Below are 17,407 nucleotides of genomic sequence, written 5' to 3' on the forward strand. Positions count from 1 at the left end.
GACCATTATTAGAGCCATACGTCTAACTGAGCAAATATGCAACCATAGGCTCCATCTATACATCTAAACACGATTACTGCCTACTGCCTGCATCTGTGTCCCGTCTGGGGACGCAATGTTAGTGATTTATCAGAGTGCACTCAGGGAGAGTAGATGAATTATGATTGGTTGCAACGTTAATTGGAACTAAACTGTGATTGGTCGGGACGTTAATTTGATTGGAACTTTTGGGTTAAGTAAATTATTTCACACAAGACAAGGTAGTGGCCACTTTCATGTGCATGGCTTACTGTACCACTCTAAAACCTGTTTGTTTTGTTGTATCTGCCTCTCCTATACTGTACCTTGCCCTATGAACACTAAATTATTCTGTTTTCATCTGGTAGAGCTCAAAAGTCAACACCCAAAGGTTGTGGTATTAAAATAGGTTTGAAGGTTTCCACCCACCCACATTGAAACCGTTATATACCTTTTCCATTTATTGGAAAGGGTTAAAATGCAGGTTGTTTTACTAGTTCCCGTCACAGTGAACGTGGTTTTTATAGGCTAGCCGAGAGATTGAATCCAGGGTTCTCCGAGTTGGAAAGATAGACATTATCGGTTTATCCTCCGTGATGATGAGAAGAAGAGGGAGGCTCAAACACACACACACACACACACACACCGACACGGACAGAGGTGTCTCCATGACAACTGACCTTTTTAAATCATCCACTGCAGGGAGAGGCTGCTTAAAAAGTGGCATTTCCGTCACCGGTGGCGCCCTTGCTCAGTTGAGCTGCAGAAATGCTCACTCTAGTCAAAGAGTGAAATGCTTACAAATGCATCAATATCTCAAGTGCCACCTACTGTCGATGTTCCCTTGAGCAAGTAACTTAACCCCCTAAATGGCTCATTGGGCGATGCACTGTGGCTGCCCTCTGCTCCAGCCTCTCCAATCKAATGTGTGTTTGTGTACTATAAGTATATCGGGGATTGAATAAAAGCAGAATTTTCATCTTGCGTGGACTAATAAAGTATATCTTATCTTCTCTCTATACCATACCGTACCATTGGTCCGCGCCTATGCGCGTTCCCTCGGCCCTATGGGCGCGTTTGCCTATTGCGCGTTCCCTACCGCCCTATGCGCGTTCCTCGGCCCTATGCGCGTTGCCCTATGCGCGTTCCCTCGCCCTATGCGCGTTTCCCTCGACCCTATGCGCGTTGCCCTATGCGCGTTCCCTCGGCCTATGCTTCCTCGGCCCTATGCGCGTTGCCCTATGCGCGTTCTCCTCGGCCCTATGCGCGTTCTCCTCGACCCTATGCGCGTTGCCCTATGCGCGTTCCCTCGGCCCTATGCACGTTCCCTCGACCCTACGCCGTTGCCCTATGCGCGTTTCCCTCGGCCCTATGCGCGTTCCCTCGACCCTATGCGCGTTGCCCTATGCGCGTTCCCTTGCGCTTCCTCGGCCTATGCGCGTTCCCCGGCCCTATGCGCGTTCCCTCGGCCCTATGCGCGTTCCCTCGGCCCTATGCGCAGTGTGTGTGTGCTGGAGGAGATTGCGTAATATTGCTCAAAGTTCAATTCAGATGGGCAGTATTGGTTTGTGTGAATCCCCTACGGAACTCCTGTCTTGCGCTGCACTGTCAGAGGATTGCACCTATACCAATGCTTGTTGACCTGACATGATGAGGAGGTGAGTGAATGAACCCACATTGAGCATCATCTGGTCCACAGCAGCAGTGATAGGAGTCAAATGCTGGTTCACCCTTGAATTCTGCAGGCGGATGATTGCCCTCCTGTAGCGCTCATTATTCATTTACATCTACCTTCACCCATTTGACATACCTACACTGGATATGGACGAAGGGAAGACACACACACTCTCAAACACGCAGACACACACACGCACACACGTGCCCAAAACATGTATGCGTGCATTTGCACACACACACACACACACACACACACACACAACACACACACCACACCACACAACACACACAACACCACACAGGTTGGTGTTATGCTTGCAAATGCACACAAGCGTGTACTGCACACACACACACACACTCTGAGCACAGCGTTCACTGTAGAACCCAGCAGCAAGCAGCTTAATTCTATCAAGCTGCTAGCCGGACAGCCACAATTACATTTGTGACACAAATCCTGCTTCTCAAATTGAGCATTTTATTCCTGAACACATCCGCTCTCTATTTATAACCCCTTATTTCACACAAATCCAACTTCTTCCTCAAAGTCAATTTAGGACTTAAAAGCCACTGCCGCTGGAGCTCTGGCTCACTTTCCCTCCTTTCCCCTTGACTCTATCGCCCACTCTCCAAAGATCAATTTCAATGAGGAATATTCTCATGCTTTGAAGACTGAGTCGACAAAGGAGAGTCTAAAACGAGAACATTTTGAGCATTTACCATCTCCGAGAACGTTTTGAAGCATAAAAGTCTGGCAAATCCCTGCTGGGAGTTAGAAACAGACACTTAGAAATAGTCACTTTTTCAGTCGGTTTTAAACTATTTTCTATACCTTTTAGCAAAATAGCGTTAGGGCCAAATGAAGGATAAGGGAACGATTTGGGACTGGCTGTGTTTCTCGCCACATCCCCTTTGCTTGTCTGTCTCTGCGGCCTACTCATGCATGCCCTGGTCTGGCGATGGACCTCTGTGACTAACCTACAGCACTAGCCATTGGACCAACCTTTCTCCTGGAGAGCTATACCATCCTGCGTGCTTTTGCTCCAACCCTAATTTCGAACACCTACTGCTCTAGCTGCTCACCGGGACCTTTGTTGTGTGTTACAGCAGGGTTGAAGAAAACACCTGTACACCCAGTAGCTCCCCTTGAAGAGGGTTGGCCATGTGTATGACATGTGCAGTAGACCTTTTCCCGCATGGCCCTTTTCTTATTTTTCTCTTCTTTCTTTGTCCGCTCCCTTCTCCTCTGGTGTCCTCCCGCTTTTGTTTCTTCTCCTTATCCTCCTCGCACTCCTCCTCCATTACCTCCACCTCTTCTCTCTCTTTTTCTCCCTCCTCTTCATTTACCTGCGATCTTCCTCTTTTCGTCTGTCCAATCGTCTTCGTGGTCCTCCTCTCGTGTCCTCTTTTTTTCTGTCTGTCTTCCTCCTAACCGTGGCCCATGCCTGTGTACTCACGGCAGTCCTTTGGCACTCCTCCACTCCCCTTCATCCTCTTCCTTTGCTTCTACATGAATGCATTCTTTCCCTCTCTCTTGCCTCCCATCTCTTACACCTGTCCCTATCCATCCTTTTTACTCTAACTCCCCATTTTAAATTGTTCATCCATTTCTTCCCAACCGCTCATCTCGCTCTCTCTCTCTCCCTCTCCTCTTCCTCTCTTTCCACTTCCAGTCCTCCTCCTCCATCCATGCTGACCGGGGGCTCCTTCCCCTCCCTCCCTGTCTCTCCCCTTCTCAGAGGCCTCATCCAGGGGGAGTGACCTGGGTCCCACCTTGGGCCTATGGAAGTCCTGCTCCTTGGAAAGCCTCCAGTYGGCCGTGTCAGAGGCCCGGCAGCTGAGCCAGCAGAGCCAGGTGCCTTTCCACCGTCCCAGGCCTCACATTGTGCGGGGGAGGGGCTGCAACCAGAGCTTCCGCGCCGCCATCGACAAGTCCTGCGACGGGCCCTCGGAGCCGGAGGACGGTAAGGGAAATCACCATAAACGTTAATGCAACCCTGAGCATGACTATGTTCCCTTGGACGTATGTACCCTGGGTCCTATGTTCCCTCAGTTCCCACAGACCAGTGTTCCCACAGCCCTATCTTCTAAGCCAGGGGTCTAAGGGGCAGGGAGGACAAATACGTATTTTAATTTTGAGTATTTTGTAATTTGTTGAAAATGGACACTTTGTCCAAAATGGACACTTGCAAAGCACACTGGGTATCATTCTAATTATCCTCTTCCCCAAACAAGGCCAAATCTCATTACAATAAAAATTATTTGGAAAATAAGCATTTGTGCCAATTTTGATTTGAAATTGGTCAGTGGGTGCCGAGGGGACGAACGTGGGGACGAGGGAACGTAGGGTGGACCCCAATGTTGTGGTATAGAGACATCATAGTGATCTTAGTTATCCCACTGTATTTTTATTCATTGTCCACAAACACTTATTTGAAGTCACTTGGGCGAATACGAACTTCCACTTACAGTAGGTAGAATTTTGTCGTGTATTGAAATCAATGGGTAAGAAGCTGCACTGTACTGTAGGTGATTGTGGGTGATTTCTAAGTTTTACAACAAAGTTAGTCTTTTGTCATTTCATATTTTCTCGACTGACATGGTGTTTGAGGCCATTTGAGATCAAACGTAATGTACACGGACTGTACAAAACATTAGGAACATCTGTTCTTTCCATGACATAGACAGACCATCCATGCTGTATCAATAACAATTTGTTCTTAACCGACTTGCCTAGTTAAATATATAAAAAACAAGTGAATCCAGGTAAAAGCTATAATCCCTTACTGATGTCACTTGTTAAATCCACTTCAATCAGTGTAGGTGAAGGAGAGGAGACAGGTTAGAGAAGGACTTTTAAGCTTTGAAGCTTTAAAAAAAATGTTTTTTTACTTTACCTTTATTTAACCAGGCAAGTCAGTTAAGAACAAATTCTTATTTACAATGACGGCCTACCAGGGAACAGTGGGTTAACTGCCTTGTTCAGGGGCAGAACGACAGATTTTTTAACCTTGTCAGCTCGGTGATTCGATCTTCCAACCTTTCGGTTACTAGTCCAACGCTCTAACCGCTAGGCTACCTGCCACACACACACCCTTTGAGACATGGATTGTGTATGTGTGCCATTCAGAGGGTGAATGGGCAAGACAAAAGATTTAAGTGTCTTTGAACTGGGTGTCGAGACGCACTGGTTTGAGTGTGTCAAGAACGGTGTGTATCAAGAATGGTCCACCAGCCAAAGGACATCCAGCCAACTTGATACAACGGTGGGAAGCATTGGAGTGAACATGGGGCAGCATCCCTGTGGAATGCTTCTGATACCTTGTAGAGTCCATGCCCTGACGAATTAAGACTGTTCTGAAGACAGAAGGATTTGCATCTCAATATTAAGGTGTTCCTAATGTTTTGTACACTCCGTGTATGATTGCCTTTGGACCCATTATTCAGAAATATCCACACATGAGTTGTATAAACTTTGGTTTATCGCTGATATTAATAATGAGTCATTTAGCCATAGCTGACGTTTGCTGCAAAACGCAGAGGTCGCAAAAGGACACACTGTTTAGCGGCTCAATGAATATGTAGTCAGCGTTTCTGGCCAGGGAACTTTTTTAATCCCACAGCTGCACATTTTTGATGTAACATCTTTCATGTGAAGCCAAAGATCTGTCTGTGTGTGATGTGTGTGTGAGCTGTGTGTGTGTATGTATGTGTGTGTGTGTGTGTGAGCTGTGTGTGTGTGTGACCATCTGAGCATCCAAACTGAACCGTAAAGCACTAGAATTGCCTGTGACTTTTCCTCTGGCCTCACGGAGTGGTTGCCTCAGGCTTAGACTGGGAACCAGTGAATACAAGATTGGAGGCAGCACCCCCCTCTCCCACTTTCCCAAAAAGACATGTCGGTGAACCCGGCTGCAAAGTATTGAGTCACTGCAGGAGGGATGGGGGAGGTATATGAGTGTGTGTTTGTCCGCCTGTCTACTTTATTGTGTGTATGCATCTGTGTTGACCTTAAGGCTGTCCCTGGCAAAAAAACAGTCCTGTTCTGTTTAAACTTATTTTTCCACATATAGACACACCCAATGTGTTTGAATAAAATCAACTACCTGTGCACTGAGCTTGTCTGATGCTTTAAGCACACGGTTTGATTAAATAGTTAAGACACACAAATGACTCAAGAAAGAGCTCGATGGTCACACTGTTAAAAAAATGACATTGAGTGCCTGTGTGACTGGCGCACGTTGTCTCGCTCTCCTCCCTACTGCAGCGTGAAGGCACAGCTGCAGTAGCAAGTGTTTAACGCACAGCAAGTGTTTAACGCACAGCAAGTGTTTAACGCACAGCAAGTGTTTAACGCACGGTGTTAGCTGCAACGTCATTTCAGCCATTTAGTTTATTACTTGTTTCTGACTGAAAAGTTCTCTTACGGAAATCCCTAATTCGTTTAGGAAAAACATTCCCTATTCCCTGAACCCTTGCTCTCTTTACTTGAAACATGCAAGTGTCGCATGTACAGTATGTGGCCAATAGGGCCTGACTTATAGCCTTTCATAATCACATCAATAAATTGGTTTGAACAATCTCGGAACACAGTAACACTGTGACAGCAAAATGGATGTGGCGGACGTGAAAAAGAAACTCGAAACGGGTGAACGTTTGCTCAGGAGGTAGAGGGGAAGTCAGATCTGTGGAAGACATTTGACTTAGTTGTGGAAACTACGAGTGATCAAGGTAAAGGAGGGTATAGGAGCAAGCGTTGTGCGAGTATTATGTGTGCCAAACGGTTGCTGTTAGATTACAATATTCTATTTTTTTCTGACCATTTAGAGCAGTGTAAACAACACTAAATATGTAAGCGTACCAGAGAGTCTGTTCTAATTACAGCAAACTAAAAACAGTTGCATGCGTTCGTGAATTGCGCTTTATTTATTGTTTAGGCTAATTATTCAAAGCTCCCTTTATTACATTTTTTACGAAAATTCTTGATTCCATTTCAAAGCATGAACGCCTCGTATGCTGTGTGATGGCATGAACAAATGAATGAATGATTGATTGATAGATACTATATATTGAAATATAGGCCTAAATAAGTTATGGTATTAAGACGAAACATGATGTGCTCTTAAGCCTACATACAGCTCGATGGTGGTTACTATACAAAGCCTACTAATGATAACGACATTGCTTATTATTATAATAATGATGATGATAATAATTGTAATGATTAAGAAGGAGATCAAGAATAAGGAGGGTGTGGGAGCGAGAGCTGCTGGCATATTATGTGTGACAAACAGGTGCTGTTGGATTAAAACACAATTTTTCTGCCTGTTTGGAACAGTGTAAACAACACTAAATAAATTATAAGTAATAGCAGTCTGTTGTAACGGGGGGGAAAAGTGTAAAGCATTTATTAAAGCATAGCAAAGATTAAAAACAGCCGAATCTGTGAAATTGCTTTATCCAACATTTTGCCATTGCATGAGGCTTGATGCTCACGGAATCAGTAGGCTATTAAACAAACAGGCAACAAAAGCAAGATCTGTCTTACTGCTGTAGATATATAGSGATGATTTATAAAGCCAGGCACATCTAAGTTAGACTATTGATTATAGACCTAATTAAGTTGGGTTTTCCACTCTCCGACATTTTCTTAGACAATTAGGCTAAGGCAAGGGCTGTTTCCTCACCTCTGCTGCTGTTGCCTCCGCTGCATTGTTCTAAATCTCAACATGCTGGTTATCTTTGCTATAATGCACATAGCAACATAGGGAAATGCGCCAATTCTGCGGCGCACTGAAGATTATGTTTCAGAACCGCGGACAGTGACCGTATCCAACGCAGGAGAAAACGCATTTGTTCTAAAATAATATTAGTGTTGCGCCATTATTTTGACATAATATAACCATATACAATTTCAGCATCACATGTCTTAGAGTGATGGACTGTGCCATCCCCGTGGCCTCCGCAATGGATTAGTCCACTGAGACAGGCGCGAAACAGACAGGTGTCTTGTGCACCATGAAATAAATAAATTGTGACTGCTCGACTAAAGAAATCTCGGGCGACCATCAGCCTATTGACCGAACAATCATCCAGTGGACTAAATGGATTCAGCCCTAGTTGACATGTTGACCTTTGATACCTCCCTCACAGATGACCTGTCAGAGCAGAGCTCCAGCCGAGACACGCCCGTCAGTGGCTCATCCCGCCAGGACCAGATCGAATCAGGGGCAGGGAAGAAGAAGAAAAAGACCAAAGGGAAGAAGAAGAAAGAGAAGAAAAGTGAAGAAAAAGTGAAGAAGACGGAGAATTCTGATGACCAGGAGAAGGCCAAGAAGAAAGGATTCGGGCTCTTAAGGTAGGGAACCATTTACAATTTAACAGATGCTCTTATCCAGAGCAACTTACAGTAGTGAGTGCATACATTACATTTTTGTACTGGTCCCCTGTGGGAATCAGACCCACAACTTTAGCGTTGCAAGCTCCATGATCTTCCAACGAAGCCACACGGGACCAATGTTTCCCCTCTTTACGTTTCAAAATATGAATCTCTGAATTCTAGTTCCATTCTTGCCTCTTTTAGCACTCCCCTTTTCCAACTGTTCAGGTCGTTCAGCCACTGCTTATTCCAGTATCACTCACCCAACGTTTTCTCAACGTTTTCCCCATCCCAATAAGCACCTAACACATCTCTCAATTTCTTTCACTAGTACAGGGCATTCCAACCTTGTTCCTGAATAGCTACCCTCCTGTAGGTTTTCACTGTAAACTCAGTTGTAGCTAACCTAGTTCAGGTTATCAACTAGCTAATTATTAGAATCAGGTGTGCTAGATTAGGGTTGGAGAGAGAATCTACAGGAAGGTAGCTCTCCAGGAATAGGGTTGGAGAGCCCTGCACTAGTTCTAAGCTAAGAATTGTCTTGCTGAGATTTTGGGTAATGTGATGCTGTATAGTAAAAAGATGGTTATCAATCTGGTCTTGTTATTACACCATAGAAGTTCAAACATTTGTGATTAGATTGCGATCATAGAAGGGCTTATATTGAGCCTCAATGTCTATCGATTTTAGGCCCTACGATGAGAATCCAATCGTCCAGCATATCAGTGGTAATGGTGGGGAGATGTACACTGTTAACATCTGACTTGGTACCAGGATGGACACACACAACCTTTTACTTAGTTGGTTTCTGGGAGGGTTGCAGGCGGGAGATGGAGAGGTCACAGGACAGGGCTGTTGTTATTGGACCTCTTATCACACACGTACACAGATATGCATGCACACAGATGCTCACAGTGCACACACAACAAATTACAGGAAAGGGCCGTTGATATCAAATTGGTAGTTACGATCTTGTCTCATTGCTGGAACTCCCCAACGAACTTGAGAGAGGCGAAGGTCGAGAGTCATGCATCTTAACGGCTTCTTAACACACTGCTCGCTTAACCCGGAAGCCAGCCACACCAATGTGTCGGAAGAAACACCGTCCAACTGAAAACCGAAGTCAACTTGCAGGCGACGGCCCACCATAAGGAGTCGTTAGAGCACGCTGAGACAAGGGAATCCCCCCCTGCCAAACCCTCCACTAACCCGGACGACGCTGGGCCAATTGTGCGTCGTCCCGGTCTGTAGTGGCGCCTCAGCACTGCGATACGGTGCTTTAGTCCGCTGCGCCACTCGGGAGGCCCTACACACACACAGACTTGCAAGTGTACACACACACACATGCTCACACACTAACCACACTCGCACGTACTCTCACTTACACTCACCACACACTCCATCACATACTCTCTCGCTCCCAAGCTTGTTCTGATACAGTGAGGGGGAACCTCAATGGAGAAGGTTTGAGACATAGCCTTGTGCTCTCTCTGACTACTCACTGGGTTGAAGGCTTTAGCCAGGACATTCTTGAACCATTTGACTGAATCAAAATTCCAAGACACATTTACATCGGAATTCAACATCCAGCCAAGTGTAGCCTTAAGTGCGGAGTGCAGTTGGAGCAGAAGCGGAGGGCAAGACACTTAAACGCTCCCAGATTTTCCACCAAACACATGCTTGGTTCACTCTGGCCTGATGATTGAATGTGAACTATGACTTAATTAGCTGGAATACGGCGAAGCTCCATCTGCATCCCCAATGGCACCCTATTCTCTATATAGGGCACTACATTTGACCAGGGCCCTATGGTCAAAAGGAGTGCACTATATAGGGAACCGGGTGCCATTTGGGAAATATCCAATCTAATTGTAGATCACAAATGTTGTTTTACTCTGATGGCTGTATTTCAAACTGGAAAATTAAAAACGTATGATTCCAATTCCCCTCTGATCGAAAGTGTGTGCAACACTGTAGCGGGACAAATGTATTTTGAGAAGCGGAATTATTTTCGTGGCCGTTAGGGTTTTTATACATGTACCGTATTATTTTTGGACGGCCAGATCCTTTGTTTGCGTAGGCAGGACTTCCACAGTCCGTTTTGTTAGTTGGACTCACCGCTCAACAAGGCTATTCTGAAATCAAAACACTGACAGTGCCAATATTAACTGGATTATTGTCTTTGCCCTCTCTTTTTCTCGTTATTTTTGCTCTTTCTTTCTACCGTACTTAGTTTCTTTATTTCTCTCTTTTCTTTATTTCTCTCTTTCCCTCTTTTTTTGTTCCCTTTTCCTTTATTTTATTTAATTCTTCCTCCCACTCTGAGAGGACAACAGTATGGTCTCTCTGCATTCAAAATCTAGTAGATACTTCCATCTCAGATTCTTCTTCCAAACAGCTTCTACCCCCCAAGCCATAAGACTCCTGAACAGCTAATCAAATGGCTACCCAGACTATTTGCAYYSCCCCCCCCCCCCCCCSCCTCTYCTAAGCTGCTGCTACTCTCTGTTATTATCTATGCATAGTCACTTTAATAACTCTACCTACATGTACATATTACCTCAATTACCTCGACTAACCGGTGCCCCCGCACATTGACTCTGTACCGGTACCCCCTGTATATAGGCCCGCTATTGTTATTTACTTCTGCTCTTTAATTATTTGTTGTTATCTCTTACTACTTTTTTTTGGGGGGAGGGGGTATTTTCCTAAAACTGCATTGTTGGTTAAGGGCTTGTAAGTAAGCATTTCACTGTAAGGTCTACACCTGTTGTATTCGACGCATGTGACAAATACAATTTGATTTTCTCTCAACTGCACTCCCCTCGCCATCCACACACTCCTACACACTTCATATTCATATCCCCCCCAACCATAAAGACAGTCTTTGATGCGAGATGACTGGTTGTCCCTTCAGTACCTACAACAGTAGAGATTGAAGTGTCCTTGCTGAGCGAACCGCCTGAGGGAGTTTCGGCATTGACGGGCCTTTTGATGATCAGCCACGTTACACGTCAGCCACGTGAGACTCCTCACCGTGTGCATACATATACAGTACACTCTCTCATAGGCTCTTATGAAAGATGTGTACAGTATGTTCAGTACAGAGACTGGTGTGGCAGCTTTTTCAAAGTGCTGGCGAAGCCTAAAATCGACTATATATCCTCTTGGGTATGTGTGGAAGATGTCTGCATTTACTGTATGATGAGATGTCTCAATGGTCCTGTCAACACGAGCCTTCCTGTTTTGAGGTCCTCTTCCTGACTGTGGCCGACTGACCGGGCCCGAATACCCAACCCATAATTGTTTTCTTAATAGTAGGCTGATTGGATATGCGAAAATAGATAGTTTTATAGTATGTGACATTTAGAACATTTTTGTGCGCTTTAAATGCCAAGATGTCATACTCATTTCAGCTTTTCATTTTGTACAAATTTGCTGCATGCTATTAAGGAAAGATATTTCCTCTTGTGTTTTGCCAGCAGCTGATAATGAGCTGATAATCAGATAAGGGCAATTCCACAGTAACAAAGATTTTTCACTTTAAAATGTATGTCAAACAAAAACCGATCATTGCAAAGTTAAACAAACCTTACAACTCTAATTTGAACAATTCCCCCCCCCCATAAAATATACATTTCCTGAAGAACAGTGCAGATGCAAAGTTTGGTAACTTTTTGTGCCGTCATTCTGTTACCAAACTTTGCACTGTTCTTCAAGTAAATGTGTTTTTGTAATACTTTCAGTGAGAATTTATAAAAGTCGTTCTCGTGCATAGAGTTGTATGGTTAAACTTTGCAATCATCGGTTTTAGTTTGGCTTTTAAAGTAAAAAATGTGATTCTCGGTATCATTCTGTTACCAAGGAATTGCCCATAAGGAATGAATGGCGCCAACCTCACAATTGCGCATCAGTGAATCCATTCTCAGTATGGGTGAGCCTAGTATGTTATTTGCTGCTTACTGCATCATTTTTTGTTTGTAGGTTGTATTTACTCTTCTGCTTGATCACAGCTCCAATAACAGGCACTTTCCTGTGACCTGTATGTGTGCGTATCCTTTTACATTTGTGCGCCCGGTCTTTCTATCCCATACTGCTTCCTCTCGCTCTGTCACCCTCCCCACCTCTTCTGCCCGTCACTCCGGCTCAGAATGGCTGTCACTAAGGCCCTCAGTGTGACAGACAGACAGGACACGACCGTCCCCGCTACTACTGCCAAATTGGGGACATGAAAGCCAGCATGCTGATCCGCTGTTTACAAATCCCCTTCCGCTTGCTTCGATCCTCTTCCCTCTCTTTCTCTCCCTCTTCCCGGGGACGGATGAAATCCGACAGGGAACCAAGCCAATTAGCGGGGCCAGTTCCGGACCGAAATTCTCTCATTTCCATCAAAAAGCCCAGTATGTGGTTATGTTGTCCTAAAGGATGGGCTCCATAGACGGACAACACCCTCCTCAGACCTACTGTAAATCCTCCATAGATAGCCTGCATCCCGATTTGCCACCCTTCTCCCGAAGTGTACACTTAGACTTTTTCCATCATGGATTTAGCCAATGCTTACACCAATCCAATGCTTTCAAATCCATGACGGGGAGTGTGCAAGTGCACACTTTGGGTGAATTGAGACTTATGCATAGTTCTTGTAAGTGGACTAGAGTGATGCTGGAGTTGTAAGACGTGTTTAGATGTGTTTACGTGTCGGTGACATTAAGCTGTGACGAGCTGAAGCTGGGATGTTTTTATTAACCATAATGTTGTTAGCTAAGTTTGTCATGGTTTGTCACGTTATGGTTTACCTTTTTGACGCTTTGAAGGCTGGTGGCTTTTTGTCCTCACAGGAGGAGATTTGTTGACCTTAGGTTTTCACCTCGAAAACATGTCAGTGTCTTGGTGAATGTTTGTTTGTGTGTTTTTTGTGTCTGTTTGCAGGTTGTGTTCACTCCCAAGTTTGTCTCACCACTCATCCTGTGGGTAAATTACTTACTTACAACTATAATCTTTGAGTAGTCAGGGCAGTAGTTTTCATTTCTTCTTTTTTTCTTCTGGAATGTTGATTTAAAAACCTGTCCAATGTCCATCAGCAACCACCACCAAATTGCCTCCTCCCTGAAAATGTTTGTCATTCTGAGGCACGGTGCATCCTATATCCTATATTTCTGGCATGGCGCAATTCTAATTGATGTCTTTCCTATGGACGTCAACAGCGGGTCACGCTATCGAGGTACGCAGCCCGAGAAAAACAAATTATATATWTTTTTTTTTGCTCGGTTGGACTGCTTCCTGAAATGATTTGGTAATTTACTTGTTGCTGTGGTGACCTGTCAATCAAGCATTAGATGGATTTTGGAAGAAGAAAAAACGGCCAAAGAAAGGGAAAATCCCCATGCATATATATCGGCTACTAAACCGTCAACATGGCAGGCAGGCGTCTTCTTTCCTGTATAGCATAGCTCCCTTAGTACTAGAGGTCGACCGATTATGATTTGTCAACGCCGATACCGATTATTGGAGGATCAAAAAAGCCGATACCGATTAATCGGCCGATTTAAAAATAAAAAAAATACATTTATTTGTAATAACGACAATTACAACAATACTAAATGAACACTTATTTTAACTTAATATAATACATCAATAAAATCGATTTAGCCTCAAATAAATAATGAAACATGTTCAATTTGGTTTAAATAATGCAAAAACAAAGTGTTGGAGAAGAAAGTAAAAGTGCAATATGTGCCATGTAAGAAAGCTAACGTTTAAGTTCCTTGCTCAGAACATGAGAACATATGAAAGCTGGTGGTTCCTTTTAACATGAGTCTTCAATATTCCCAGGTAAGAAGTTTTAGGTTGTAGGAATTATAGGACTATTTCTCTCTCTACGATTTGTATTTCATATACCTTTGACTATTGGATGTTCTTATAGGCACTTTAGTATTGCCAGTGTAACAGTATAGCTTCCGTCCCTCTCCTCGCTCCTACCTGGGCTCGAACCAGGAACACATCGACAACAGCCACCCTCGAAGCAGCGTTACCCATGCAGAGCAAGGGGAACAACTACTCCAAGTCTCAGAGCGAGTGACGTTTGAAACGCTATTAGCGCACACCCCGCTAACTAGCTAGCCATTTCACATCGGTTACACCAGCCTAATCTCGGGAGTTGAAGTCATAAACAGCGCAATGCTTGAAGCATTGCGAAGAGCTGCTGGCAAAATGCACGAAAGTGCTGTTTGAATGAATGCTTATGAGCCTGCTGCTGCCTACCATCGCTCAGTCAGACTGCTCTATCAAATCATAGACTTAATTATAACATAGGTCATTAATATGGTCGAATCCGGAAACTATCATCTCGAAAACAAAACGTTTATTCTTTCAGTGAAATACGGAATAGTTCCGTATTTTATCTAACAGGTGGCATCCATAAGTCTAAATATTCCTGTTACATTGGACAACCTTTAATGTTATGTCATAATTACGTAAAATTCGGGCAAATTAGTTCGCAACGAGCCAGGCGGCCCAAACTGTTGCATATACCCTGACTCTGCGTGCAATGAACGCAAGAGAAGTGACACAATTTCACCTGGTTAATATTGCCTGCTAACCTGGATTTCTTTTAGCTAAATATGCAGGTTTAAAAATATGTACTGCTGTGTATTGATTTTAAGAAAGGCATTAATGTTTATGGTTAGGTACAGTCGTGCAAAGATTTTTTTCGCAAATGCGCTTTTGTTAAATCATCCCCCGTTTGGCGAAGTTGGCTGTCTTTGTTAGGAAGAAATAGTCTTCACACAGTTCGCAACGAGCCAGGCGGCCCAAACTGCTGCATATACCCTGACTCTGTTGCACAGAACACAAGAGAAGTGACACAATTCCCTAGTTAAAAGAAATTCATGTTAGCAGGCAATATTAACTAAATATGCAGGTTTAAAAATATATACTTGTGTATTGATTTTAAGAAAGGCATTGATGTTTATGGTTAGGTACACGTTGGAGCAACGACAGTCCTGTTTCGCGAATGCATCGATTATATGCAACGCAGGACACGCTAGATAAACTAGTAATATCATCAACCATGTGTAGTTAACTGGTGATTATGATTGATTGATTGATTGTTTTTTATAAGATAAGTTTAATGCTAGCTAGCAACTTACTCTGGCTTCTTACTGCATTCGCGTAACAGGCAGGCTCCTCGTGGAGTGCAATGTAAAGCAGGTGGTTAGAGCGTTGGACTAGTTCACCGTAAGGTTGCAAGATTGAATCCCCGAGCTGACAAGGTAAAAATATGTCGTTCTGCCCCTGAACAAGGCAATTAACCCACCGTTCCTAGGCCGTCATTGAAAATAAGAATGTGTTCTTAACTGACTTGCCTAGTTAAATAAAGGTTGTAAAAAATTTAAAATTTAAAATTTAAAAAAAATCGGTGTCCAAAAATACCGATTTCCGATTGTTATGAAAACTTGAAATCGGCCCTAATTAATCGGCCGTTCCGATTAATCGGTTGACCTCTACTTAGTACAACACCATTGATCTATATCAAGAGGTTTGGACCTCTTGGTGTAATGGCTTGGGCTTTGGCGTGACAAACAAAGGGCAGTGGGTTCAAGTCCTTGTATTGCTAATCCCAGATTCAGTGCAATATATTGGCATGTACGATGATGGATAACAAGACAACCTCTATTAAGGTAAATTGCTTCAGGATACGTATATATGGACGTCTGGATATTCCAGACATACAGTGGGGAGAACAAGTATTTGATACACTGCCGATTTTGCAGGCTTTCCTACTTACAAAGCATGTAGAGGTCTGTCATTTTTATCATGGGTATGGGGAGTTGGGGATATAGAGGGTCACACTTCTTTCTTATTCTCTCGTTTTCCTCCTTGAACTGTTTTGAAATCAAAGTGCAGTGCAATTATTGGCTGGCCAATGGTGCGGCTGCCTTTTTCCTCTCTCTCTCTCTTTTCCTTTTCTCTGTCACGTACGTTCTCTCTTTCCCCCCTCTGTCTTTCATTACAACTGCTCACTACTTGTTAGGGTCTTTGTCATTGTTCTGGTGTGTCTGAATCCTCAACACTTTTAGTAGTCTGGATGGAGTAGTTCTACTGRGACCTTTGATCCGTCACTCTCACCCTACAGTATCTCTTCACGGATTCTGTGTGCTATCCTGGACTCGCGGCTGGAATAGTTGACTGGCTCAAACAGTGCTTGGAGAAACACACACACACACACATACACAAACACAGATGAGCACATATACGCACACACAAACAAACACAAATAATCACTCACTTGCACGCACACACACACACGCCAAAGATCACTCTCTCCCTCCACAAATGAGTGTGAAAAATAAGACGTGTAACTGACTTGTTAAATATTCATTTGTTTTTGACAGAAATGGGGGAAAATGGAGACAAGACAAATTGCCTGGAGCTAGCGCTTTGTGCATGAATCGTTAAAATATGCCAGAAGTCAGAAACGCAAACAATTAAAATAAAGCCCATATTTCACGTGCCGCCCTTGGGTGACAGATGCATCTCTCACTCTGTGGCTGTCAGAGAGGGAGTGCCCCCCTCCCTCTCTCCTCTCATTCCTCTCTCGGCTAAGCAGTCTGATTGACGCAGCATTACACCCGGGACTGGCCAGACACTGTTTAAAGATGCACACTCACACGCACCTTTCACTTTTCTCACACAGACACACCATACACCTTTCACTTCACACATACACACTCTTCCCTCGTTAATGAAGACACTCCTGAGAACATTATATCTATCACACCAGTCCGACCTCACACCCTGAAAACATATTTTTCTCTCCGTCTTGTTGCTTACCCACTTTAACTCTCTCGGTCTCTCTCTCTCAACTCACTCTCTGCTTACTCCCTACTTTCTCCTCGGTTCTTCTTCCATTCCCCATTCTGCCTCTCTATATTGGTAATCATATTTTGTGTTGTGTTCATTTCGTAGACTTTGCGTTGGAGGTTCCTGTATATCTTGATTTGGTCTGTGCTTGCTGCTGGATTTCCATGCACCTGGGACGTCAATGCAACTGGACGTGTGCGGGTGCACGCAGTGTGTGTGATTGCATGCGCATTGCATCCAATGAGAAACTGATAAATCAATAACACCACCATACATTTTGGGCCTACAGCTGAACTAAACGGTATTTCACTCAAAGCTCGCTTCAACGCCGTCTTTATTGCGATGATCCGAATTGGCTCGACGGCAGTGGCGGTTCTAACGGCAATAGATTCATCTGGGAGGGTGGTTTTGATCTATTTGGTCGTATAACTCGTAATACGAAGCGTTAATGGGAGGTGATTTAGCCCAAATTGC

The 17,407-nt window shown here is 44.0% G+C and overlaps 1 protein-coding gene across 1 annotated transcript in view; it reads left to right on the forward strand.

Annotated features, from left to right (window-relative positions):
- The window catches only part of LOC111953924 (partitioning defective 3 homolog B-like), a 45,124-nt gene that overhangs the window by 2,437 nt on the left and 25,280 nt on the right, over positions 1-17,407 (forward strand). The window contains exons 2-3 of the mRNA XM_070435527.1: positions 3,432-3,656; positions 7,846-8,050. Of these exons, the coding sequence (XP_070291628.1) occupies positions 3,432-3,656; positions 7,846-8,050 (430 nt within the window). The remainder of the gene's footprint in view (positions 1-3,431; positions 3,657-7,845; positions 8,051-17,407) is intronic.

This window comes from Salvelinus sp. IW2-2015, linkage group LG27, assembly GCF_002910315.2.
Source record: "Salvelinus sp. IW2-2015 linkage group LG27, ASM291031v2, whole genome shotgun sequence".
NCBI lineage: Eukaryota > Metazoa > Chordata > Actinopteri > Salmoniformes > Salmonidae > Salvelinus > Salvelinus sp. IW2-2015.